The sequence below is a fragment of the Rhinoraja longicauda genome, chromosome 11 (genome assembly GCF_053455715.1).
Source record: "Rhinoraja longicauda isolate Sanriku21f chromosome 11, sRhiLon1.1, whole genome shotgun sequence".
In the NCBI taxonomy this organism is placed as follows: Eukaryota; Metazoa; Chordata; class Chondrichthyes; order Rajiformes; family Arhynchobatidae; genus Rhinoraja; species Rhinoraja longicauda.
Genome location: NC_135963.1, coordinates 51,492,375 through 51,519,188, shown reverse-complemented (window position 1 = coordinate 51,519,188; position 26,814 = coordinate 51,492,375). Strand labels below are relative to the sequence as shown.

General features: G+C 44.0%; 2 protein-coding genes across 6 annotated transcripts in view; both read left to right on the top strand.

The window, feature by feature from the left end:
- The window catches only part of LOC144597918 (UDP-N-acetylglucosamine transporter-like), a 44,490-nt gene extending 36,811 nt beyond the window's left edge, over positions 1-7,679 (top strand). For all 5 annotated transcript variants that reach the window (XM_078407712.1, XM_078407711.1, XM_078407710.1 and 2 more), the window contains exon 8: positions 55-7,679. In XM_078407712.1, the coding sequence (XP_078263838.1) occupies positions 55-145 (91 nt within the window). In that variant the 3' untranslated portion in view covers positions 146-7,679. The remainder of the gene's footprint in view (positions 1-54) is intronic.
- Positions 7,680-12,020: 4,341 nt separating this feature from the next.
- LOC144597917 (hippocampus abundant transcript 1 protein) overlaps positions 12,021-26,814 on the top strand; it is a 30,437-nt gene continuing 15,643 nt past the window's right edge. Inside the window, exons 1-6 of the mRNA XM_078407708.1 lie at positions 12,021-12,154; positions 12,960-13,055; positions 16,976-17,038; positions 19,446-19,573; positions 21,678-21,792; positions 22,593-22,811. Coding sequence (XP_078263834.1) covers positions 12,071-12,154; positions 12,960-13,055; positions 16,976-17,038; positions 19,446-19,573; positions 21,678-21,792; positions 22,593-22,811 — 705 coding nt within the window. The 5' untranslated portion in view covers positions 12,021-12,070. The remainder of the gene's footprint in view (positions 12,155-12,959; positions 13,056-16,975; positions 17,039-19,445; positions 19,574-21,677; positions 21,793-22,592; positions 22,812-26,814) is intronic.

Here is a 26,814-nt window from a genome sequence, read left to right as displayed (position 1 = left end):
GTCAATTGAAAGCTGCTTTTTAACAGAAACATTATTTCTGTTTTCCTGTTTTAGCGTCTTTTTCTTCGGGACCTTCTTGGTGATAGTTGCAACGTTTCTGTATGGATATGAACCCAAGAATACCACAGATCCAAGCAGTGCATGATACAGAGACAGCAGAAAGCTTCATTTGCGTGCAAAAGTATAAAACTTGCTCAAGAGTCTATAAACGCTAGCACTTGAAGCTCTTAACTATCCTACATGTGTTTTCGGAGTTGACGTTAAGTCGATTGCTGGCCATTATAACTAAAGGGACAAAAGTGGGAAATAATGAATGAGTAGAATAATGGCCCTTTCAACTTTTGAAATATCGATGGTTAAATACAAAGCATTACACAGTAAACACATAAGTAGCTAAAGAGATCACACTTGGGCTCAGTGGCAGTAATAGATCTATGCAATGTGCAATCAAGGTTCTTAATTAGAGGTTTGCTGGTGATTGGGGATGTTTTTGACAAGCTGTTTTAAAGCAAGTTGAAGGGAATTGTTTGAATCATTATTTGAAATAAGACAACTTTTTAAAATATATGTATATAAGGGATAGGTGTCCAATAATCTGACATTCACATAGCTACAGTAATTTAGACTAAAACTTTTTAAATATCTACAATTCCTTTATCATTTGGGTGAAGACAATCCCAAGCAAGTCGAGTTTTCCTTTGCAATCTCTCAAAGTAACATGGCCACCTCTGCTGCTGAACATATATTTCTGTTATGGGAGATTTAAATGGACCAAACTACAAAATCTCATCCCAGAGGCATTGTTTAAAAACACCAGAAATGTGATGAAAATTAAAATTAACTTATTTAATCACCATAAGATATATCAGTATTGCATTGTCTTAAATTGTTTTATGGTTGTGGATAAAATAATTTATTTTGTCTATATAAAGGTAGCTACCAGAAAATGGTTAATCTATCTAAATGTTTAATTTTTACAATGAGTAAAGTTAAAACACTTGTGAAGGAGGAAAAAAATGTTGAATCTGACTCTTAAAATTTCGGAGATCTTTTGCTATGAAATGGCCAGTACTTCTTGATTAAAGTGTAATAACTTTGAGTAGGCAATAGCACGAACAAATGCTCTTTGATAATATAAAAACAACTGGAATCTTTAAACTATATACTTTACGTGCCATTGATTTTCTTCTTGGTATTAGTTTGGTCTTGAGTTATTTATGTATGTAAAATGTATTTATCTATTGCAAGGATTATATTGGACTTTGATTAATGTATTTTAATAGGGGACTTGAAGAATTGTAATAGGGGTCTCATTCAGATATGTTGGATTTCAGTAGGGATATTCGAGGCGAACAATCATTTAGCCCTCAAATCGTTGACCTGAAATGTTAACTCTTTCCGCAGATGCCTTGTGACCTGTTGATTTTTTTCCAGCATTTTCTGTTTTTAAATCAGATTTACAGCATCTGCATTTCATTGCTTTCCGTTGTTTGTGGGTTGAAGATTACGTGAAAAGGGATTTTGTTGAAGTAAACCTTTCTGGAACACCCAGTGCCCCACCACCACAACTAAGACGTCATTGTTCAAATGTTATTACATAGTGCAAATGATAACATTTTTCAGAATTGTCAATTATCAAAAATTGAGGGGTTTTTTGGTCTAGAAAGGAAAAATGCTTTCATTGCAAGCATTTAAGAAATTAAATATGGTGTTTCACATAATTGATGTGATGTGTAAAGATGCTTAAAGCTAGAAAAAAAATATTGGATTTAAATTTAATGCTTGGTTATAAGTTTCCAGATTTTTCGATGAAATTGGTACTTTGTCAATAATTAATACAACGATTACTTTAACCTTATTGGTCTTATTTTTAAACGGTACTAAAATTCTCCTTCATTTGGCTTTCACCTCTTCAAAATCATGCACTTTTTACAATGGTGATTGCCCGAATTGGGAACAGGATATACTATGAATTTTCTTTTACCTATGTTTAAGCACTGAGATCAATAGTAGTCCTACTGGTCTAGCAGCGACCTGCTGACTAAATGCCAACCAGTAGTTTTATTTGAATGCTCTCTGCGCCATAAGGGGTGATAATTTGATTCACAGGCTTGCAACTATTTTTTGTTTCCTAGTTTGGACACTCACCTTCTTGTGAGCCCCTTGCCCCATGCACATTCATTTCTCTCACTATCCCACTCTTCCTACCCTTCCACCTCCTCCTTCCACCTATACCCCTTATTCTGGCTTTACATTTCACTCTCTTTACCTGACACCCTTTTGTCTCCTCCTGATCTCCAGCCTTTTTCACTCACTCCACCCATCTGCTTATCAAAGCCCCCTCACGTGTGACTTGCCAGGTCTTGTCCTGTTCACACCTCTCTTTTACAGCATTCTCCCCCCTACTACAATATGTCTCTTCACGGTCGGCAGAGAAGCGACAGTTTGAAGGAGCGAGTGCGGGGATTGGCTGTAGAAAGGTAAACCCTTGGTGAGTTTTGTCTCAGTTTTTTAGTGCGGGACATTTAAAAACCAGTTAGCCTGCAACACATACCTTCAAGGTCAGCAGAGGAGCGGCAGTTGAAGGAGTGAATGCGGGGATTGGCTGCGCAATCTAAATTAGTTAATTGGTAAATTAGTTCATTGATCAGCAAATAAAAGTAGGGCTGAGTCTAGGGGAGCGGCCTTGTTGAGGTAAAGTGTGAGTCTTTGGCTCACGAGTCTTCGACGAGGAGGGTACACTTGAATTGGTTCTGCATGTGTCCGATATTTTAAACTTGTGACTTATTGCAGTGCAGAAGGAGGCTATCGGCAGCAGAGAAGGGAATAGGTTTCACTCAACTCTGAGTGTGTCTCATTCGCAATTTGTGATTTTATCCACTGGAGTAATGGCACGCCATTTGTTACAGTGTCTCTCCTGCTGAATGTGGGAAGTCAGGAGCACCGCTGGTGCTTCTGACAACTACACCGGCAGAAATTGTGTCCAGGTGCAGCTCCTGAATGAACGTGTTAGGGAACTGAAGCAGCAGCTGCATGAGCTCAGGACCATCCGGGAAAACGAGAGTTTCCTGGACAAGATCTACAGTGAGGTTGTCACACTGAGGATTCAGGAAGAGCGAAGGTGGGTGACAACGAGGAAGAGAAGTAAACGTGGAGTGCAGGAGCCCCGGGTGCTGTACCTATTGAAAACAGGTACACTGTCTTGGGAGCTGTCGGAGCAGACGACACGACAAGATTGAGTGGCAGCCAGGGCTGTGACTCCAACCCTGGTGCTGAGGCTCAACGGGGAAGAGTGACGTCAGGCAGAGCTGTTGTGGGGAACTCGATAGAGGTGCGGACAGCAGATTCTATGCAGCAGGCAAGACTCCAAGATGATGTGTTGCCTCCCTGGTGCCAGGGTCCAAGACGTCTCGGAGTGGCTGCAGGGCATCCTCAAGTGGGAGGGGAAGCAGTCGAAGGTTGTGCATGTTGGCACGAACGATTTAGGTAGGAAGAGGAAGTAGGTTCTGCAACACGAGTTTACAGAATTGGTAGAAGACTGAAAAGCAGGACGTGCAGGGTAGTGATCTCAGGATTGCTTCTAGTACCTCGTGCTAGTGAAGGTAAGAACAGGAAGATAGGGGAAATGAATGTGTGGCTGAGGAGTTGGTGCAGGGGACAGGGATTTACATTTCTGGATCATTGGGATCTCTTCTGGGACAGGGGTGACCGGTACAAAAGGGACGGGTTGCACCTTAAATGGAGGGGGACCAACATCCTAGCGGGCAGGTTTGCTAATGCTACACGGGAGGATTTAAATTAGATTGGCAGAGGGGTGGGATCTCATACAGGACAGAGGCATGTAAGAGGCTAGAAGTCGTTATGGAGGGTGGTGTGGGAAAGGTTAGTGGGCAGAACAGCCAGGTGAAAGGTGGAGAGCGAGGAAGGAGGGTTGGATTAAGTTGCATGTATTTTAATGCAAGGGGCGCGACGGGGAAGGCAGATGAGCATGGATAGGTACGAGCTCCTGGGCTATTGTACCCATGACTGAAACCTGGTTAAGGGAGGGGCAGGACTGGTAGCTCAATGTTCCAGGGTACAGGAGCTTCAGGTGAGACAGGGGTGAGGGAAAAAGAGGAGGGGGGGTTGCATTGCTGGATAAGAAGGATGTCACGGCAGTGATCAGAGGTGACATTATGGACGGTTAGTCTAGTGAGGCTATATGGGTGGAGCTGAGGAACAAGAAAGGGATGATCACCTTGTTGGGGGTGTGCTACAGGCCCCCGAACAGTCAACGGTAATTAGAAGAACCAATGTGCCAGGAGATTGCAGACAGCTGCAGGTCAAATAAGGTGGTTGCTGTAGGGGATTTTAACTTTCCCAATATTGACTGGGAAAATCATAGTGTGAAGTTTAAATGTGGTGTAATTCCGCAAAGGTGTTCAGAAGAGCTTACTTAAGCAGTATGTAGGGGCTCCCACACGCGAGAGGGTAACGCTGGAACTAGTATTGGGAAATTGGGAATGGCAAATTAATGAAGTGTTTGTGGAGGAGCCTTTTGGGACCAGTGACCACAGTTCGATTAGGTTTAAGATAGTAATGGAACGGAGAGGATTCACGTGTTAACATGCTCAACTGGGGTAAGGTCAACTTTAAGGGTATGAGAGAAGATCTCGCTCAAGTTGACTGGAGCAGGTTATTTGAGGGTAAAGAAACATCAGCCAAGTGGGATGGTTTTAAAAGTGCTGATGAAAGCTCAGGATATGTACATCTCTCTTAGAGTGAAGGGCAGAGCAGGCAAACGTAAGGAAGCTTGGCTGACGAGGGAAATTGAAGTGTTGGTCAAAAACAAGAAGGATGACTGATCCAGGGACGCAGCTGGGATCATGTGCGTCCCTGGAGGAGTTTCAGGAATTAAGGAGTAAACTGAAAAAGGAAATCAGAAGGGCAAAAAGCAGCCAGGAGATAGCACTGGTGGGTAGCATTAAGGACAATCTCAAAAGATTTTATAACTACATAAGGGGGATAAAGGTAATTAGAGAGCAGGGCCTCTCAGGAATCGAAGCGGTCACCGCCGTGGAGCCACAGGAGATGGGCAAGGTCCTCAATGAGTATTTCCCTGTATTTACTGAGGAGAAAGACAGTAGGATGGAGGAACTTGGGGCAGTCAATGGAAGTGTCTTGAGAGTAGTTAGTGTTACCGTCGAAGAAGTACTGAAGGTACTGTTGTGTATGAAGGTAGATAAATCTCCAGGGCCTGATCATATATATCTGAGGACATTGCAGGAAACAAGAGGAAATTGCGGGAGCCCTGGTTGAAATTTACGAGTCGCCCTGAAACACAGGAGAGGTGCCGGAAGACAAGGGTGCCAAATATTGTGCCTCTTTTCAAGAAGGGTTGCAGGGAAAATGCTGGGAACTATAGGTCGGTGAGCTTAACATCTGTAGTTGGAAAGTTACTAGAGTATTCTGATGGATCGGTTATACAGGCATTTGGATGGGCAAGGGCTGATTAGGGATAGTCAGCATGGTTTTTATTGTGGGAGGTCGTGTCTCACAAATCTGAGTTTTTTGAAGATATGACCAAAAAGGTCGATGTAGATGTGTACATGGATTTCAGTAAGGTTTTCGACAAGGTTCCGCACGGTAGGCTGCTCTGGAAGGTTAGGTTGCATGGGGTCTAAGGAGAGATAGCTGAATGTATAGCAAATTGGCTCCATGTAAGGATGCAGAGGGTGATGGTGGAAGGTTGCTTCACGGACTGGAGGCCTGTGATAAGTGGTATGCTTCAGCGTTCAGTGCTGGGCCTATTACTGTTTATCATCTACAGCAATGATTTAGATGAGAACATACAGGGCAAGATTAGCAAGTTTGTTGATGATACAAAAGTGAGTGGTTTTGCAGATAGTGAAGATGGTTGTGAAAGATTGCAGCAGGATCTGGATCGATTGGCCAGGTGGGCGGAGGAATGGTTGATGGAATTTAATACAGAGAAGTGTGAAGTGTTGTATTTTGGGACGTTGAACAACGGCAGGACCTACACAGTAAATAATAGGCCACTGGGTAGCGTAGAGCAGAGGGATCGAGGAGTACAGGTGCATCTAGAAGGTCGAGGCGCAGGTAGATAAAGTGGCTAAAAAGGCTTTTGGCACATTGACCTTCATCAGTCAGAGTATTGAGTATAGAAGTTGGGAGGTCATGTTGTAGTTGTATAAGACGTTGGTGAGACTGCATTTAGAATATCGTGTTCAGTTCTGGGCACCACGTTATAGGAAAGATGTCAAGCTTGAAAGGGTTCAGAAAAGATTTACGAGGATGTTGCCAGGATTAGAGGGTGCAAGCTATCGGGAGAAGTTGAGTAGTCTGGTCTCTATTCCATGGAACACAGGAGGATGAGGGGAGATCTTATAGAGGTGTACAAAATCATGAGAGGAATAGATCGGGTAGATGCACAGAGTCTCTTGCCCAGAATAGGGGAATCGAGGACCAGAGGATATAGGTTCAAGGTGAAGGGGAAAAGATTTAATAGGAATCCGAGGGGTAAGTTTTTCACATAAAGGGTAGTGGCTGTATGGAACAAGCTGCCAGAGGAGGTAGTTGAGGCTGGGACTATCCCAATGTTTAAGAAACAGACAGGTACATTGACAGGATAGGTTTGGAGGAATATGGACCAAGTGCAGGCAAGTGGGATTAGTGTAGCTGGGACATTGTTGGCAAGTTGGGCCGAAGGGCCTGTTTCCACACTGTATCACTCTCTGACTCTAAGGATCCCGACCAGGAACATCCCCTATCCATTTCCTCCACAGGCTGAGTTCCTCCAGCACTTTGTATTTTGTTGAAAACAATAGGGGCAGCTCTGTGTGTTACATAAAGACATCACCAGAAAAATGATGGACAAAATAATGAAATGCAATCATTAGGGTGCATTCAGCTCAATGTAAGCACCAAAGAGTTAAAAACAAGTTTTGAGATGGAAAATGATACAAATATTTCATGAATCAGAACTAGATGCAAAAATTTTAATTTTGTGATACAGCTTTATAGGACTTGAGTTTGGCCACTTTGGAGTAGTGCATGCAGTTGTGGTTGCCCCATTACTGGAAGGTTGGGGAGGTTTTGGAAATGGTGCAAAGGTTTGCCCGAATGATGCCTGGATTAGGGGATATTAGCTACAGGGAAAAGTGGCCCGACTTGGATTGTTTTCTCCATAATGCAAGAAGTTGCGCGGAGACCAGATAGAAGTATATAAAATTATGAGAGGCGTAGATAGGATAGTCGGAAACCTTTCTGGCAACATCCTCATAAATCTTCTCTGCGCTCTTTCCAGCTTCCCACTCCTTCCACTACCTGATAGGTAGTCTTTGAAATTCTTTTGATTTGGGTACCTGATATATTTGAAGAGATAAAATGAATAACTTGTGAGTTGGTGTTTGTTATTTGCAACTTCAAATGACAATTCATTCACATTCCATATTATATGTATTAAATATGTACTGAAATGCTTTATCAATGTAGTAACCCAAAGAAAGTTCACAGCAGTTGGCAGTGGGAACCTTCTTTGGGAAAATAGGGTCCAGAAGTAAAAAAATTCTATTGTTAAATCACATTAATGTTGTGCTTACGATTATTTGGCCCGTTCAACCATTGGATTTGGGGTCTTTTTTCTTATACTATTTTTAATTTTCTGTAAACCTGCCAATTTGAGATGTATACTTTATAAATAAAGTCGTTCTTTGAATATTTGGGATTTTGTCTAGCTTAATGGAAAATTAAGATCTGTCCAACTGCAATGTGAGGAAGAAGCAAAAATATGTTGAAAGATCATTTAAACTTATTTAACCAAGATTTAATGGAGTTAAATGACCCCATCCACATATTGTGCTATGCCTTCCAAAAAGCTAGAACTGAATTTTCTAATCAGAGCTTTTCCTGCATATTTAGTTTTTGCTTCCTATCTTTTAATAAGTGGGAGTACTTTCCCTGTTTATTTCTCCAAGTAAGCCAAGTTGAAAATTGTCTTGTAAAATTAATATTTTTTAGTCTGTAATAGATGATAAAATTGATTTTTAGAGCCATGGGGGTGATAAAACATAGAACAGTATAGCACAGGAACAGGTCCTTTATCCCACAATGTCTGTACTAAACATCGTGCTGAGTTTAACTAATTTCTGCCTGCATGTGATCCATATTTTTCCACTCCTGCATGTCTATGTGCATATCTCAAAGCCTCTTAAATGCCAGATATAACATGACAGAAAGTTTAAAGACTAAGAGTCCAAGGTCAGGCAAAATGGGGACAACTTTGAGAAGACGGGTGATGAATACTGAACTAAAGATTATCTTTGAATGCCCGCAATATACAGCACCAGGTGAATGAGTTTATAGCACAGTTATAAATTGGTAAGTATAACGTGGTGGGCAAAAAGAGGATCAGAGCTGGGAGCTGAACATCCAAGGATACACATCCTATCAAAAAGACAGGCAGGTGGGCAGAGGAGGTGGAGTGGTTCTGCTGGTAAGGAATGAAACTCAATCCTTAGCAAGGGATGACAGGATCAGAAGATGTAGAATGCTTGTGGCTTGAGTTAAGAAACTGCATGGGTGTAAAGACACTGATGCTAGTTATATACGGGCCTCTGAACAGTTGCTATGATGTAGGGTACAAATTACATCAGGAGATACAATCGGCATGTAAGAAAGGCAATGTTACAGTGGTCATGGGGATTTCAATAATCAATCATATTCATAATTTATTAGCCAAAATATGTTTTGCAACATACGAGGAATTTGATTTGCAATACTGTCATATCAATAAAGAGCAACAAGACACCCAAATAAAATTTTAACATGAACATTAACATTCACCACAGTGACTCCCCCACATTCCTCACTGTGATGGAAGGCAAAAAAAGTTCAATCTTCCTCCTTTTGTTCTCCCGCGGTCGGGGCACTCGAATCTTCCGTTGTCGGGGCGATCTTGGCTCCCGCAGCCAGCGGTCGAGCCCACCGCTTCAGGGCGATCAAGCAGGTGGACTGTGAAAATCGGGTTAGTACTGGATCCAAAGAGAAGGAATTTGTAGAATGCCATTGAGATGGCTTCTTAGAGCAGCTCGTGGTAAAGTCTACTTGGGAAAAGGCCATTCTGGAATTGGTGTGTGTTGAACTGGATTTGATTAGGCAGCTTAAAAGGAGGTAGTGAACTTAATATGATAAAATTCAAGCTGTAGTTTGAGAGGTGGAGGATTAAATTGGATGTGTCGGTATTACCATTGAGTAAAGATAACTAGAGGCTGATGAGCGAGGAGCTGGCTAAAGATGAGGGGAAAGGGGCCCCAGTGGGAAGATGGTGAAGCAACAATGGCAAGAGTTTCTCCGAGTAATTCGGAAGACGCAGGATCTTTACATGCCAAACGAAGGAAGATTATAAGGGGAGAATGAAGCAACTGGCTGACAAAGGAAGTCAAAGATAGCGTAAAACTAAAAGAGAAGGCATATAATATCTAAAAGATTATCAGGAAGCTAGAGGATTGGTAAGCTTTGAAAAACCAACAGAAGGCAACTAAAAAGGCAATAAGGGGAGAAAACATGAAATACTGAAGGTAAGGTAACCAATAATATAAAAATATACTAAATGTTTCTTCCAATATATAAGGATCAGGTTTCTGCCTATTTGAAAGCATTGTGAAATAGGCCAAAGTAAGCATGGTTTTGTTAAGGGGTAATCTTGCATGACAAATCTGTTGGAATTCTTTGAGCAAGTAAATAGCAGAATAGACAAAGGAGTTAGTGGATGTTTACTTGGATTTTCAGAAGACCTTTGAGAAGGTGCCCCATGAGGCTGATGGTATTAGAGGGCAATTAGTCACTACACTTACACTCGCACTCAATGTCCCAACCGATGAAGGCAGGCATACCCTCTGCCTTCTTTACTAGTCAGTCTACTTGTGTTGCCACTTTCAGGGAGCTATGGAATTGGATCCCAATATAACTCTGTACATCAATGCTGTGAAGGGTTTTGCCGTTAATTGTATACTTTCCCCTTGCATTTGACCTCCCAAAATGCATCACCTCACACATACGTGGATTAAAACATCTGCCATTTCTCCACCACTTATGTTGTGAGCTATATATCACTGTACTTTGACAACCTCCCATACTGTCCGCAACTCCATCAATTTTGATGTGGTCTGCAAACTTAACCAACCCGTCCACATCCCCGAGTCTCCATTTCCCTTGTATATCAAAGGGATAAAATGGTGCTGTACAATCACAGTGAAATTATTTTCTTACAAACAGTCCAGTACAAATTGCCATACCTAAGCACATCCCCAATTAGCAAATTGCACCAAAGTAGTCTACTGTTACCGTGTGCAAGAGGCGAAATGATTTGGTGCCATTTTCAAAGTCCAGCCCACGCTTTAGTTACGTATTATGGGCAATCCCCGTTCCAAGCAAGCGCCAGGGTACTGCGGGCCGCCAGCCATCTCCTTCCTTGGACATGTGGATCGACCAGCGAACCGAGGTCCCTCTCCTCACCCGTCCATTGTTGTGCCCAGGGGCGCCTCCCGCAGTTACCTTGAGGGAGCAGTAGGGCAGACCCTGGCCCTCTCCTACCGGACTTGCTCCTTGCCCGTCATGTTCCTTGTTGCCAGCTCCATCCTCCCAGTCTCTGGTCTTCAGAGGAGCTGGGGCAAGCTCTGCAGGCCGCAGGGTCTTGCGTTCGGCCACGGGTGACCGGCTCAGCGGCTCCCTCCGTAGGCCGCTGCCCTCTTTGTATCCCTCCCTGTTCCCTTCCAACCATATCCTCCCTCTGGGTTTACATTTCACTCCTTTCCTTTTCTCCTCTAGCCTTCGTCAGTAACTCCACCCCTCTGTCAAATACCCATCCCCGTATCTACCTATCACTAGTGAGTCTCTGTCCCATGTCCTATCGAAACATATAAGATTATTAAGGGGTTAGAGGTTGGAGGTTAGAGGCAGGAAATATGTTCAGAAATGTTGGGGGAGTCCAGAACCAGGGGCCACAGTTTAAGAATAAGGGCTAGGCCATTTAGAACGGAGATGAGGAAAAACTTTTTCAGTCAGAGAGTTGTAAATCTGTGGAATTCTCTGCCTCAGAAGGCAGTGGAGGCCAATTCTCTGAATGCATTCAAGAGAGAGCTAGATAGAGCTCTTAAGGATAGCGGAGTCAGGGGGTATGGGGAGAAGGCAGGAACGGGGTACTGATTGAGAATGATCAGCCATGATCACGTTGAATGGCGGTGCTGGCTCGAAGGGCCGAATGGTCTACTCCTGCACCTATTGTCACCTCTTTTTCAGCTTTCCTCCCACATTCCATCAGTGAAGAAGGGCACGATCTGAAACATTGTCCATTCTCTCCACAGATTCTGCCTGACCCAGTTCCCCCAGTATTTTGTATTTTGCTGTTCCACCTCATATTTTGCTTGGGCAACTTACAGCCCAGCGGTATGAACATTAACTTCTCCAACTTTAGATAGCTCCTCTGTCCCTCTCTTCCCCTCCCCCTTCCCAGTTCTCCCACGGTCTTCCTGTCTCCGCCTATATCCTTTCTTTGGTCCTACATCATCCTACATCAGTCTGAAGAAGGGTCTCGACCCGAAACATCACCCATTCCTTCTCTCCAGAGATGCTGCCTGACCCGCTGAGTTACTCCAGCATTTTGTGATACCTTCGATTTGTACCAGCATCTGCAGTTATTTTCCTACACACTTCAGTATAGGCGATTCCATCTTGTTTTCTCTAGTTAGTATCTTTGGTGAACGCTGCCCAGTCTAGCACACAGAATCTGCTTACTAAAATGGCGCTGGAATTTACCCATGACCTACTACGGTTTTTAGGGCCGAGTGGTCTATCTTGCTCCTCTAGTATCTTTGGTCTCTGCAGCGTGTGTCGGACGCGGCGGGGTGAACCGGGAAAGACGGGGAGGTCACGTGCTGGACCAGCGGGGTGACGCATTACGCAGCGTGCGGTGTGACGCGGGTCGGTGGCGGGGTGACGCATTACGCAGCGTGCGGTGTGACGCGGGGCGGTGGTGGGGTGACACGGTCACCATGGTGGCGGCGGCGGCGCCATGATGCCCGGCAAGAAGCAGAAGCAGCGGCTCCACCGCAGCATCAAGCTGGCCAAGAAGATCATCATCAAGGACGGCGGCACGGTGAGCGGCGCTCGGTGGGGATGGTTGGGGAGAATTTGGCCGGTCGGTGGCCTAGCTCCCTCGGCCGCCACATTGGCCGTGGGGCTTCTCGCTCTGGCTGAGGCTGAGCGCCGGCCGCTTGGTGTGAAGCGGCGAGCACTTTATTTAGTTTAGAGATACAGCGCGGAAACAGGCCCACCGAGTCCGCACCGACTAGCGATCCCCGCACACCGACGCTACCCCAACACACATTAGGGACAATTTACAATTATACAGAAGCGAATTATACAAACCCGTCCTCCTCTTCGGAGTGTGGGGGGAAACCGGAGCACCCGGGGAAACCTCCGCGGGCACAGGGAGAACGTACAAAGTCCGTACAGACTGCGCTCGTAATCAGGTTTGAACCCGGGTCACTTGGAGCTGGAAGGCAGCAACTCTACCGCTGCGCCGCTCGGTGAGCCTGGCGATTACTAAGTGTTTCATTAACTTGCGATCCAGTAACTCCAGACCTGCGTCCTTCGAAAATCTTGTTGCTACAACGTCTGCTGGAACCGTTCTCTGCACATTCGCCGTTTTTGATACACGGTTCCCGGCTCCTGTCTTGTCGAGTGTTCCTCCGCCAGCATAGTTAGTGTGAATTGGGATGCCTTTGCGTCTTCTTAATAAGAAAACATATCATATTCAAATTTATATGAATATTGGCTGGGTACTTTAGAATACTTGCTCATACGTGGCACCACACTTTAAGTTCCAAAATTGTAAGTGGATTTCAATGGTTTAATTAAAACATTCAACATGCTACATGATTTGTATTTTCTTTTCATAGCCTCAAGGAATAGGTGCACCAAGTATATACCATGCGGTGATAGTAATATTTCTGGAGTTCTTTGCTTGGGGTCTTCTGACAGCACCGACATTAGTGGTAAGTTATTACATTTCAATTATATTGTGTGAAAATTCAAATTATTGAGGCTGTACTGGGAGTGTATTCAATCTGCTGCAGGAAAGATGATATTAAGCTGGAAAGGATGCAGAAAAGGTTTACGAACATATTGCCAACACTCGAGGGCCTGAGTTGTAAGGAGAGATTGGGCAGTCTGTGTGTGACAAATCATAAGGGGAAATAAAAGATAAAATGAGTGCATGGAGACTTTTTCACAGAGAAGGGGAATCGAGAACTTGTGGGAGTAGCTTTGAGGTGAGAGAGGAAAATTTTAATAGGAACCTGAGGTGCAACGTTTTCATACAGAGTGGAAAGTAGATAGAATGTGTTGCCAGAGGAACTGATTGAGGCAGGTCCAACATTTAAAAGACATCTGCACCGTTACGTGTATAGCAAAGTTTTAGAGACGTATCGGCCAAATATAGGTAAATGGGATCAGCTTTAGTGGCTGCACCAAGTCAGCAAGTCCCTCAACACATACTCCTGCAGTCTGGAATGGGCCAATCAGCAACATTCCCTGACAGATATCTCACTCTGCTGGGAGGACAGGTTTCGGGCAGCTTCAGAAACAGCGTTTTGTACCGTTAATGATCTTCCAGCAGCACTTGGTATCCCTGGGAACAGCCTGTAAATTGGAGAGCCCTCTGTTATGGGGTTGTTTGGGATGAACTGTGCCAGGGACACCTGCATCATTCTCCAAACGAATGAGAAGAATCGTTCGCAAATCCGTGTCACCGCCCCGCGTCACCTCTACAAAGAGGTGGGCAACTGTTTCCTCTCCTTAGCAGCCGTCTCGAGGGCAGCGTGCATCGGTAATACGATTCCGACTGTACTGGAAGGATTTGACTGGGAGGGCCCCTCTCACCAAAGCCAAGCGAGGTCCTGATGCTTGTCAGTGAGTTCTGGCGATGAGGCAGTATGCTATGCGATCCTCGAGTCCTTGTCCTGCAGTGTCCGCAGGATGTTACGTGCTGATCATGCCCAATGGACCTGTGGTCAACGGTGTTGTACTAGAAGAGCTCTTTCACAAACGGCAAATGTCCAGCTAAGTGGCACATTGTGCGGCATCGGTGCTAGCCCATCCTTTGCAACACAGGGGACAGGTAGCACCTCAGCAGGTAATGACACCTAGTGCCCATGTGCTTTGGCTCTACTCATAGCCTGATGCAGCCACACACGAAGACGGCCGTCAGAATGAAGTTGATGTTGGGCAGGCCTTTGCCCCCATTGTCTGCCGACTTGTTCATCATGACCTGTCGGACCCACTCCATCTTTGCTACCCAGAAGAACTGGAGGACGGCCTGGGAGACCACCGAGGCAGAGGAGCGGTGGACGGGCCACACTGCAGCAAGTACAGCAGCCCCAAGAACACCATTGTATCTGATGACCAGATTTTTTCCAGTTATTCGAGAAGGAACAGCGTTTCCACAGTCCCAATTTTCACCCGACTTTGGTCACCGCTTGTTCAGGCAATTCATGGTGATTTCGCCCCTCCGAACCAGATCCTCAGCACCTTCAGACAGGAAGATCGGTCAGGCCAGTTGCTAGAGCGTACCCTCGCTCTTTCTGCGATTCACTCTGGCTCCCAATGCCAATTAAAATTGGTCGCAGATGCTGATCAATCTGCGGGTGACCGTGGATCCGAGCAAAAGATGGAGACATCGTCCGTGTACCGTAAGGTTTTGAACTGAATGTTCCCACTGCCTGGTAACGTCACTCTGCTTATGCTCGCGTCCTTCTTGATGGATTCAACAAAGGGTTCTACGCCGTACACAAACAATTGAAGGGAGAGTGGGCAACCCTCCCTGACTCCAGACTGGATGGGGAAACCATCTATTTCCCACTCATTGATTTGGATTGCACTACAGATATTAGTGTAGAGCAGTTGGATCCATCTCATGGATGAGAAGCCCTCCTCAAAGCCCAGTTTGGAAAACACGTCCATCATATACGTGTGCGATATCCTGTTTAAGACCTGGTCCAAGCAGGTGTCCACCCATCTGTCCTGCGCGTAGGCGATGGTATCCCTGCCAAGCGCAGCACAGGTTTGGTCCGAGTCGATCACCTGAGCACGTGTTCAGGCGCAACAGTTACTTGGTCTCGCCGATATATAGGTGGCCATATAGGGAATACTATGTTCATCAGTGCCAGAGTGAGGCCACAGGTGAACTGTAGGAACAGCACATCGTATTCCGCTTGGGTAGCTTACAACCCAACGGTATGAACGTTGAATTCTCCAATGTTAGATGACTACCAAACACACACCCCCAACCTCTCTTCGCTATTGCTTACCTGGACTTGCACCTATTTATCCCCTCCCTTTATTCCTTCTTCTGGTTTCACAATTCACAACTTTTCAATCCGTTTGGCCCTTGCCAGGCTTTGTCCGCCCCGCCGCCCCCCTCCCCACCACCAACACTTTTCAAGCTTCCTTCCACCCAATTCCAATCTGTCTTAACGAAGATTTTCCACAAAAAAACGTAGCTATCCAATTTCATCCAGAAATCCTGCCTGACCTGTTACTCCAGCACTTTGTTTTGCTCACCATCCCAGCAATTCCTCCAAGTTGGGAGTAACAAGGAACTGCAAATGCTGGTTTACCAAAGAAAGACACAAACTGCAGCAGTAACTCCACGGGTCAGGCAGCATCTCTGCAGAACATGGTTAGGTGATGTTTTGGATCGGACCCTCCTTCAGACTAATTGTGGTGGGGAGAAGGCAGGAGAATGGGATTAGGAAGGAGACATAGATCAGCCATGATTGAATGGCGGTGTAGACTTGATGGGCCGAAATGTCTTAATTCTACTGTTCCTTATGACCTTATAAACCTGGAAGAGAAGAGGAACAGGACAAAACATGACCAGTAATAGGTGAACAAAGAGCAGAATAAAAAGGCAGGTGTGAGCCAAAAGGATAAAGAGTTGCGAATTGTGAAGCTCGAAGATAGAAAAGTAGCGAATTGTGAAGCTTGGGGTTTCTCCATTTTACTGCTCCACATCGAGGTCATTGCCACCAGAGGACACGGCCATCGGCACCATAGCACACTGCCTCCCAGGCTGATGTCACCGATGCTGGTCACTACCTAAACGGGTGCCTGCCAGTCAAGCCCACAGATGCCAATCACCACCTCCCTGGCTGCCTGCAGGCCTGACCCACCACACTGGTCACCACTTCCCTGGCTGCCCACAGGCTGGGCCCACCATGATGGTCACCACCTCCCTGGCTGCCCACAGGCCGGGCCCACCATGATGGTCACCACCTCCCTGGCTGTCCCCAGGCCGGGCCCACCACACTGGTCACCACTTCTCTGGCTGCCCACAGGTTGGGCCCACCAAATGTCCATATGGGTCACTGATCTTGATCACCTTCCCCCTGACTACCCATCTGCCAATCAAAAACCCTTTCATCTGTTGCCTCCGATCACTTCCCACCCCCTTTCCAGCTTTCTCCTCCCTATTACAACCTGTCTGAAGAAGGGTCCTGACCCAAAACGTCTCCTCCAGAGATGCTGCCTGACCTGTCCCGTTACTCCAGCACTTTGTATTATGCTCAAGATTCCAGCATCTGCAGTTTCTCTTCCTGTAGTTAGGCTTGTTAACCAGCAAGTGACTAAACTCAGGACTTTTATGCCACATATTTATGCACTCAGCCAGTAAGGAAAGTGAAGAAATGAAGGTACTCGCATGTTTAAAATATGGTATTTAAAACCTGTGGGTGTAAAATTAATCTGCAAATTTCTGAATTTATTAGATTCTTTTCACTGTTATTACAGTATAATAACTGGATAAAAATTCTAATTTTCTGCAAAGGTGATGAGCAGGCCAGGTTGCTTGTCAACATGTTTTTTTATACTAATAAGCTAACATTGTGATGGTATCTCGATTTATCCTATTCCCTAGGTCTTGCATGAGACATTTCCCAAGCACACATTCTTGATGAATGGCTTAATCCAGGGTGTAAAGGTAAGACTGGACTTTTGTAAATTTGTCAGGAATTTGATAAATTGTTCCTTTTTTGGCAAAGATAATTGCAAAATTAAGAGTTGTGTTCTTGATTTTTTTTTTAAATTACAAGAATGAAACTACATACAGGTCATATCATATCATATCATATACATACAGCCGGAAACAGGCCTTTTCGGCCCACCAAGTCCGTGCCGCCCAGTGATCCCCGTACATTAACACTATCCTACACCCACTAGGGACAATTTTTACATTTACCCAGCCAATTAACCTACAAACCTGCACGTCTTTGGAGTGTCTTACCTGGGTTACACAAAGTTCCATTCCTGAGAACTGTTTGTACCCCAAACATTTTGCAAGTCAGAAATGTGGCCACAAACCAAGTTCCCACGCAGCTGAAAATGCCTGTAGAGTTGGGAATAGATAGCCTGGAGACACATTTAAAATTTTGTTTTGTTATTCTTCATTACAAAGGTGTTTTTAACAAATTCAACGTGAGCCCATCTGGGGCCAATAAGATATTTTTAAAGATTTTACTGCAGCTAAAGTTTTAAATGCTATAAAAGATCCAAGAAGGCAAGCTGGATCTCCCAGTTGCTAACCATTTTAACTCTCCTTCCTATTCCCATGTTGACCTTTCTGTCCTGGGCCTTTCTCCACTGACAGAGTGAGGCCACGTGCAAACTGGAGGAACAGTACCTCATAATCTGCTTGGGTAGCTTACAACCCAACGTTAGGTACATTGAATTCTCCAATTCTGAGAAAGAACCACCCCCTCCTCTTTCTTTCCTGTGAGCCCCACCCAGTGTGCACCCATTATTTCTCCCACTATCCTGTCCCCTTCCACATATCCGCTGCCCGTCTACTCACACACACACCTCGATCCGTGACCATATCACCCCCGTCCTTTATAAACTCCACTGGCTCCCCATCCCCCAGAGAATCCAGTACAAAATCCTCCTCATAACCTACAAAGCCCTCCATAACCTGGCCCCATCCTACCTGACCGACCTCCTCCACAGGCACACTCCCACCTGCACCCTCCGCTCTGCCGCTGCCAATCTCCTATCCCCCCACATCCGGACCAAACTCAGATCCTGGGGGGACAGGGCTTTCTCCATCGCTGCTCCCACCCTATGGAACTCACTACCCCAAACCGTTAGAGACTCCTCCACACTCACCACATTCAAAACATCGCTGAAGTCTCACCTGTTCAGTACTGCCTTCAACCACTGAAGGTCATCTCACCTTCTGTCTCCTTTCTCTGTTCATTTATTTATTTACTTATTTATCTATTTATTCATTTCCCTATGTTCTCAAAATCTCTGTAAAGCGTCTTTGAGTATATGAAAAGCGCTATATAAATAAAATGCATTATTATTATTATATCCCTCCAGCTTTACATTTCATTCCTCTTCAATCCTTATCTGAAACCCTTTTGTCTCCCTTTCAACTCTAGCCTTTCAAACCCCCCTTCACCTGTCTCCTACTACCACTTGCCAGGCTGTGTTCTGCCCCCAACTTTTTTCCAGCTTTCTCCATCCTATTACAATCAATCTGAATAACTGACCCAATCATTGCCTATCCATTTGCTCCACCAATGCAACCTGACCTGCTGATTGACTCCAGCTCTTTTAAATGCTATTGGTGGTCTCAACAAGGACACTGCTGCTGGCCCAGACAGCGTGTCTCTAGATAGTAAAATGGACTTGCGCATGTTAACCAAAATGTATTTTTTTCTGGGTTTGGTTGGCAAAATTTCAGCTGATTTCAAGAACAGTGGCCAGCAGCAGCGAGCAAATCTGTCCTGCTGGTCTCCCCATTGCTTGTTTCAATGTATGGACTCTACATAAGTCAGGCATTCGTAAACTGCGGAATGATTTGTAATAAATAATTACATTTCTTTTGGTTATACCAAAAGTAGCAACTTTAAATATAGTTTACTTGTTATTGTTGGTTAGAATTATTTGTTGTTGCAATAACTTCAAGAATACGGCATAGTGGTGCAGGGTGGAGCTTCTGCCTTACAGTGCCAGAGACCCGGATTTGATCTTGATCATGGGTGCTGCCTATACGGAATTTGCATTTCTCCCTGTGAATTTGCATTTCTCTAGTTTCCACCCGCATTCCAAAGCCTTGCAGGTTTGTAGGTTAATTGACTTCTGTAAATTGCCCCTCGTGTGTAGGATGTGAAAAATGGGATAACATGGAACGAGTGTAGTGTGGTGATCGATGGTCGGGGTGGACTTGGTGGGCCGAAGGACCTGTTTCCACATTATCTCTAAACTAAATAGGAAAAGCTTTTCTCGTACAGTTCCCCGAGGTGGCGTCAAATGTAATTTCTTTAATTTTCCATGTAAAGAAAATGAAACATATTGATACAAAGGTCTATGTTTGTTTTCTACAGGGATTGCTGTCGTTTTTGAGTGCACCCTTAATAGGTGCGCTTTCAGATGTTTGGGGTCGAAAATCTTTTCTGTTGCTGACCGTCTTTTTCACTTGTGCTCCTATTCCTTTAATGAAAATTAGTCCATGGTAAGTATGGTGAAGGTAAAAGGCTGACGTTGCAAACTTAACTTGCTGGAAGGGCAAAGCCAAAACATCAATGGGACGAGAAGTACCTGCAAGTTCACAATAAGCAGCACTCTCAACTGACTAAATCTATCTAAAAACTACCTACCTAAAGGAAATTTAGGATTACTGTTGCCGGACAGGCTGCTGTAACTTCCTATCACCATCTTGACCAATTGGGGTTGAGAAATAAATACTGAACTGTTTCAAACGCTCCTGCACAATCAACTGTAGTTGTCCATCTCTGCTGAATAAAGTCGTATCCCTTCATTTATTTAGAAGGGATGTCTGGTAAATGAACGGGTCCATGACATAATTTCTTACAATCATAAAATTTAGCACCAGAAAGGAAAAGGAAGCCTTTCAGCCCATGAGAGCCAGTGCCATCTCTATCATTGATAAGGTTCTGCATGGTAGGCTACTCTGGAAGGTTAGATCACTTGCGATCCAGGGAGAACAAGCTGACTGGATAGAAAATTGACTTTGTGGAAGGAGGCAGATGGTGATGGTGGAAGATTGTATTTTGGACAGGAAGCCTGTGATTAGTGGTGTGCATCAGAGATTGGTGTTGGGCCAATTTTTGTTTTTTGGTTTATCTCAATGATTTGGATGAGAATGTACATGGCATAATTGCTAAATTTGCAGTTGATGCTAAAATGGATGGTTTTGTAGATAATGAAAATGGTTATAAAAAATTACAGCAGGGTCTTGATCACTTGGTCAAGTGGGCTGAGGAATGGTTAATGGAGTTTAATGCAGGTAAATGAGAGGTGTGGCTTTTTGTGAAGTCAAACCAGGGCAGGACCTGTCAATGAATGGCAGGCTCTCATAGGCTGAAAGGCTTCCTTTTCCTTTCCAGTGCTAAATTTTATGATTTTAAGAAATTATGTCATGGACCCATTCATTCACCAGACATCCCTTCTAAATAAATGAAGGGATCCAATTTTATTCAGCAGAGATGAATAACTTGAGTTGATTACACAGAAAGTTTAGAAACAGAAGTTCGGTATTTATTTCTCAATCCCAATTGTTCAAGATGGTGATAAGAAGCTACAGCAGCCTGTCCGGCAAAGGTAATCCTAAATTCCCTTTAGGTAGTTTAGACTGTTTGGACAATTTAGACAGTGCTAGATTTCAGTCAGTTAAGAGTGCTACAGAGGGATTGAGAATTGCAGGTGCACAGTTCAATGAAACTGCTTTCAGATGTAGATAGAGTAGTCGAAAAGCCTTCCGGCACAGCACATTGGCCATCATCAGTCAGGGTACTGGGTATAAAAGTTGGGATGTTATATAACAGTTGTGCAAGACAGTGGTGAGGCCACATTTGGAGTGTTATGCTCAGTTTTGGTCACCCTCCTATGGGAAAGATGTTGTTAATCTGGGAAGAGTGCAGTGAAGATTTACAAGGATGTTGCCAGGACTTGAGTGGCAAAGCTAGAGGCAAAGGTTGCAGAAGTTTGCACTTTATTTATTGAAGCGCAGGAGGTTGAGGGGTGATCTTACAGAGGTGTATATGACCATGAGGAGTATAGATAAGGTATATGCACAGAGCCTTTTACCCCGAGTTGTGGAGTCAAGAACCAGAGGACATAGGTTTAGGGTGAGGGATGGAAGATTTAATTGAAACCTGAGGGACAACTTTTTCTTGCAGAGGGTGGTGGTATATGGAACGAGCTTCCAGAGGAGGTAGTTGAGGCTGGTGCTATAGCAGCATTTGAAAGACATTTGGACAAGTACTTTGATAGGAAATGTTTAGTGGGATATGGGTCAAACACAGGCAGGTGGAACTAGTGAAGATTGGACATCTTTGTCAACATAGGCAGGTTGGGGTGAAGGGCCTGTTTCCATTCTGTATGACTCGCATGCAATCTACTTTTACCCTACTGCCATTTGCTATTTTCTTTCCAAGTGTTTCTCCAATCACCTTTTAAGAAATAATTTTAGACTTCCCCCTCGCATCCATTTGTACTAAACTTTCTATACATTAGTAATCCTGCCAATGAATAATATTTCTTTTCTTTTTTTAAAAAAATGATGTCAATAGTCTAATTCTTTTTTTTTTTCTTAGGTGGTATTTTGCTGTGATCTCTGTATCTGGAGTATTTGCTGTAACCTTCTCTGTGGTATTTGCGTATGTGGCAGACATAACACAGGAACATGAAAGAAGTATGGCCTATGGACTGGTAAATAAAATGAATTATTATACAAAACTAATTTAATTCACGACACCAAGAGGAAAATTGTTTAATATTTGGTAGAAAATTGAAAATTCTATTTAGAATATTAGATGTTCAGGAATGACTCCCAATAATGTGGCACCATGTTTCCAGTTGAATTGCTCATTGCGCTGCACAGGCCATAGCTATAAATTGTGTAGAAAGACACTGCAGATGCTGGTGTATACCGAAGATGGACACAAAGTGCTGGAGTAACTCAGCAGGTCAGATAGCATTTCTGGAGGACATAAATAGGTAACATTTCAGAGATCAACCTGAAACGTCACCTGTCATGTGCTCCAGAGATGCTACAGTCTCTTTGGTTTCTATCAAATTGTTCCATGGTCTAACTTTGGGCTCTCTTGTTTAATTCTGTTCATCCTTATCTAATCAGAGGAAGAATTTCTATTTTGATGGCTTCTCTGCCACTCCCATAATCTTGTCTATTACTTTAATCTCTTCAACTTCATTCTCAATTTGTCATGCTGGCTCAGATAGTTCATAAGTTTAGCAATCTGTTTATTTTAATCTGAATCTTTTGAAATATTTTCAAAAATTGAAAATAAACGGCGCCTTTTTAGTTATCCAGAATAACTCATTAAAGATAAAGGAAGTAATCTTGGAATTACTGTATGATCAGACTAATGATTTTTAAAGCCCCAGATCGGTTGAATGGCTCACTTGATGATCTCAAACATGGCATCTTACTCTTGAGATAAATTAGTGTTTTAAATTGCACAAAGTTTTCTCATCTTTATTATTTCCAGGTTTCAGCCACATTTGCTGCAAGCTTGGTTACTAGCCCAGCCATTGGTGCATACCTTGGTGGAATTTATGGGGACAATCTCGTGGTTATTCTTGCCACAGCAATTGCTTTGCTGGATATTTGCTTCATATTGGTGGCTGTGCCAGAATCTCTACCTGAAAAAATGCGCCCTTCATCTTGGGGAGCACCGATCTCCTGGGAGCAAGCTGATCCATTTGCGGTAAGTGGGACAGTATGCTTCATATTAGGTGTTAGAATTGCGAAAGACATTTTGAAAACACCATTTATGCTGAGAGTTTAACTTGCCCAAATGTAAAATTTTAAGTTTTCCTGATTTCATCCCATTTGAAATTCAGCTTTTACCCACTTCAATTTGCATATTGAATCATTTGTATATTTTTATACTATTCTGACTCAAGTGTTGAACATCCAATCAAAATTTATTGATTTGATAAATGATTAGAATAGTTTATTGCCATACACACCAAGGTGCAATGTAATTCCATATTGACCTGCAAGATTGTAATGTAAAATCCTAATAGGGCTAAAGAATATTAAGGTGTAATAATGGAATAACCGAATGAGGTAGAATTAAGAATAAGTATGTAATAGAATCTCTGAGAAGGTGGGTGTGAAAGAGGTAATTGATTCAGGAGTTTGATATCAGTGGTGAAGAAGCTGTTTTAAGTCGTGATATCCAGGCTTTCGAGCTCCTGCATCTTCTCCCAAAATGTAGAAGAGAGACAAGTATCATCCTTGGTGATACTTAGAGCCTTCCTGATGCAGCACACCATGAAGATGGACTGGATGTAAGGAAGTTATGACCCTGTGATCGACTGGGCTGTGCTTACCCTTCTCTGCAGATTCAATTGGTCATGTATAGAATACAGAATACTGTATACCGTCAGAATACTTTCTATGGTGCATCTGTAGAGGTATGAGAGAATCCTCAGGGACATGCTGTTATACAAGAATTTTGCCCGAACAATCTGTGACCCATAGTGCTGTGCCATAGCCCTATGTTTAAAGCCCATAGCACTGTGGCTGGTAGTGCTATGTTTAAAGCCCGTAACGCTGTGGCCAGTAGCGCTATGTTTAAAGCCCATAGCACTGTGGCTGGTAGCTCTTTGTTTAAAGCCCATAGCACTGTGGCTGGTAGCTCTTTGTTTAAAGCCCATAGCACTTGGCTGGTAGCTCTTTGTTTAAAGCCCATAGCGCTATGGCCAGTAGCACTATGTTTAAAGCCCATAGCGCTATGGCCAGTAGCACTATGTTTAGAGAGTTGGGAAAAACGCTGAGAAGTAGGACGTCGAAGGTGGTTATCTCTGGACTGCTACCGGTACCTCGTGCTGGTGAGGCCAGGAACAGAGAGATAGAGGGTATGAATTTATGGCTGAGGGACTGGTGCAGAGAGCAGGGATTTAGATTTCTGGACCACTGGGATCTCTTCTGGGCTAGGGGTGACTTGTACAAAAGGGACGGGTTGCATCTTAACAGCAGGGGGACAAACATTCTGGCAGGCAGGTTTGCTAGTGTGACACCTGTGGCTTTAAACTAAGTAGTGGGGGGGAGGGGTTAACAAATTGTGAATATGAAGATGAGGTAAAAGGGAATACAGGAGATATTGCAAAAGACTCTCGGAAGAATGGGAACAGAAGTTCTAGAGCGGAAAAGAAATTAAGGGCAGGGCCAATTGTGAACGATGTGAGAGGGGAGGTAAATACAGAAGTTAAAGTGTTGTACTTAAATGCGCGTAGTATAAAAAATAAAGTGGATGAGCTTGAGGCTCAGTTAGTCATGGGCAAGTATGATGTTGTAGGGATCACTGAGACATGGCTACAAGAGGACCAGGGCTGGGAACTGAATATTCAGGGGTACACAACGTATAGAAAAGACAGACAGGTGGGCAGAGGGGGTGGGGTTGCTCTGATGGTAAGGAATGATATTCATTCCCTTGCAAGGGGTGACATAGAATCAGGAGATGTTGAATCAGTATGGATAGAAATGAGAAATTGTAAGGGTAAAAAGACCCTAATGGGAGTTATCTATAGGCCCCCAAACAGTAGCCTCGACTTAGGGTGCAAGTTAAATCAGGAGATAAAATTGGCATGTCAAAAATGTAATGCTACGGTGGTTATGGGAGATTTCAACATGCAGGTAGACTGGGAAAATCAGGTTGGAAATGGACCCCAGGAAAGAGAGTTTGTAGAGTGCCTTCGAGATGGATTCTTAGAACAGCTTGTACTGGAGCCTACCAGGGAGAAGGCAATTCTGGATTTAGTGTTGTGTAATGATCCTGATCTGATAAGGGGACTAGAGGTAAAAGAGCCATTAGGAGGCAGTGATCACAACATGATAAGTTTTACTCTGCAAATGGAAAGGCAGAAGGGAAAATCGGAAGTGTCGGTATTACAGTATAGCAAAGGGGATTACAGAGGCATGAGGCGGGAGCTGGCCAAAATTGATTGGAAGGAGGCCCTAGCAGGGAAGACGGTAGAACAGCAATGGCAGGTATTCCTGGGAATAATGCAGAGGTTGCAGGATCAATTTATTCCAAAGAGGTGGAAAGACTCTAAGGGGAGTAAGAGACACCTGTGGCTGACAAGGGAAGTCAGGGACAGCATAAAAATTAAGGAGAGGAAGTATAACATAGCAAAGAAGAGTGGGAAGACAGAGGATTGGGACTCTTTTAAAGAGCAACAAAAGTTAACTAAAAAGGCAATACGAGGAGAAAAGATGAGGTACGAGGGTAAACTAGCCAATAATATAAAGGAGGATAGCAAAAGTTTTTTTAGGTACGTGAAGAGGAAAAAAATAGTCAAGGCAAATGTGGGTCCCTTGAAGACAGAAGCAGGGGAATTTATTATGGGGAACAAAGAAATGGCAGACGAGTTAAACCGTTACTTTGGATCTGTCTTCACTGAGGAAGATACACACAATCTCCCAAATGTTCTAGGGGCTGGAGAACCTAGGGTGATGGAGGAACTGAAGGAAATCCACATTAGGCAGGAAATGGTTTTGGGTAGACTGAGGGGACTGAAGGCTGATAAATCCCCAGGGCCTGATGGTCTGCATCCCAGAGTACTTAAGGAGGTGGCTCTAGAAATAGTGGAAGCATTGGAGATCATTTTTCAATGTTCTATAGATTCAGGATCAGTTCCTGTGGATTGGAGGATAGCAAATGTTATCCCACTTTTTAAGAAAGGAGGGAGAGAGAAAACGGGTAATTATAGACCAGTTAGTCTGACATCAGTGGTGGGGAAAATGCTGGAGTCAATTATAAAAGACGAAATTGCTGAGCATTTGGATAGCAGTAACGGGATCGTTCCGAGTCAGCATGGATTTACGAAGGGGAAATCATGCTTGACAAATCTACTGGAATTTTTTGAGGATGTAACTAGGAAAATTGACAAGGGAGAGTCAGTGGATGTGGTGTACCTCGACTTTCAGAAAGCCTTCGACAAGGTCCCACATAGGAGATTAGTGGGCAAAATTAGGGCACATGGTATTGGGGGTAGGGTACTGACATGGATAGAAAATTGGTTAACAGACAGAAAGCAAAGAGTGGGGATAAATGGGTCCCTTTCGGAATGGCAGGCAGTGACCAGTGGGGTACCGCAAGGTTCGGTGCTGGGACCCCAGCTATTTACGATATACATTAATGACTTAGACGAAGGGATTAAAAGTACCATTAGCAAATTTGCAGATGATACTAAGTTGGGGGGTAGTGTGAATTGTGAGGAAGATGCAATAAGGCTGCAGGGTGACCTGGACAGGTTGTGTGAGTGGGCGGATACATGGCAGATGCAGTTTAATGTAGATAAGTGTGAGGTTATTCACTTTGGAAGTAAGAATAGAAAGGCAGATTATTATCTGAATGGTGTCAAGTTAGGAGGAGGGGGAGTTCAACGAGATCTGGGTGTCCTAGTGCATCAGTCAATGAAAGGAAGCATGCAGGTTCAGCAGGCAGTGAAGAAAGCCAATGGAATGTTGGCCTTCGTAACAAGAGGAGTTGAGTATAGGAGCAAAGAGGTCCTTCTACAGTTGTACCGGGCCCTGGTGAGACCGCACCTGGAGTACTGTGTGCAGTTTTGGTCTCCAAATTTGAGGAAGGATATTCTTGCTATGGAGGGTGTGCAGCGTAGGTTCACTAGATTAATTCCCGGAATGGCGGGACTGTCGTATGTTGAAAGGCTGGAGCGATTGGGCTTGTATACACTGGA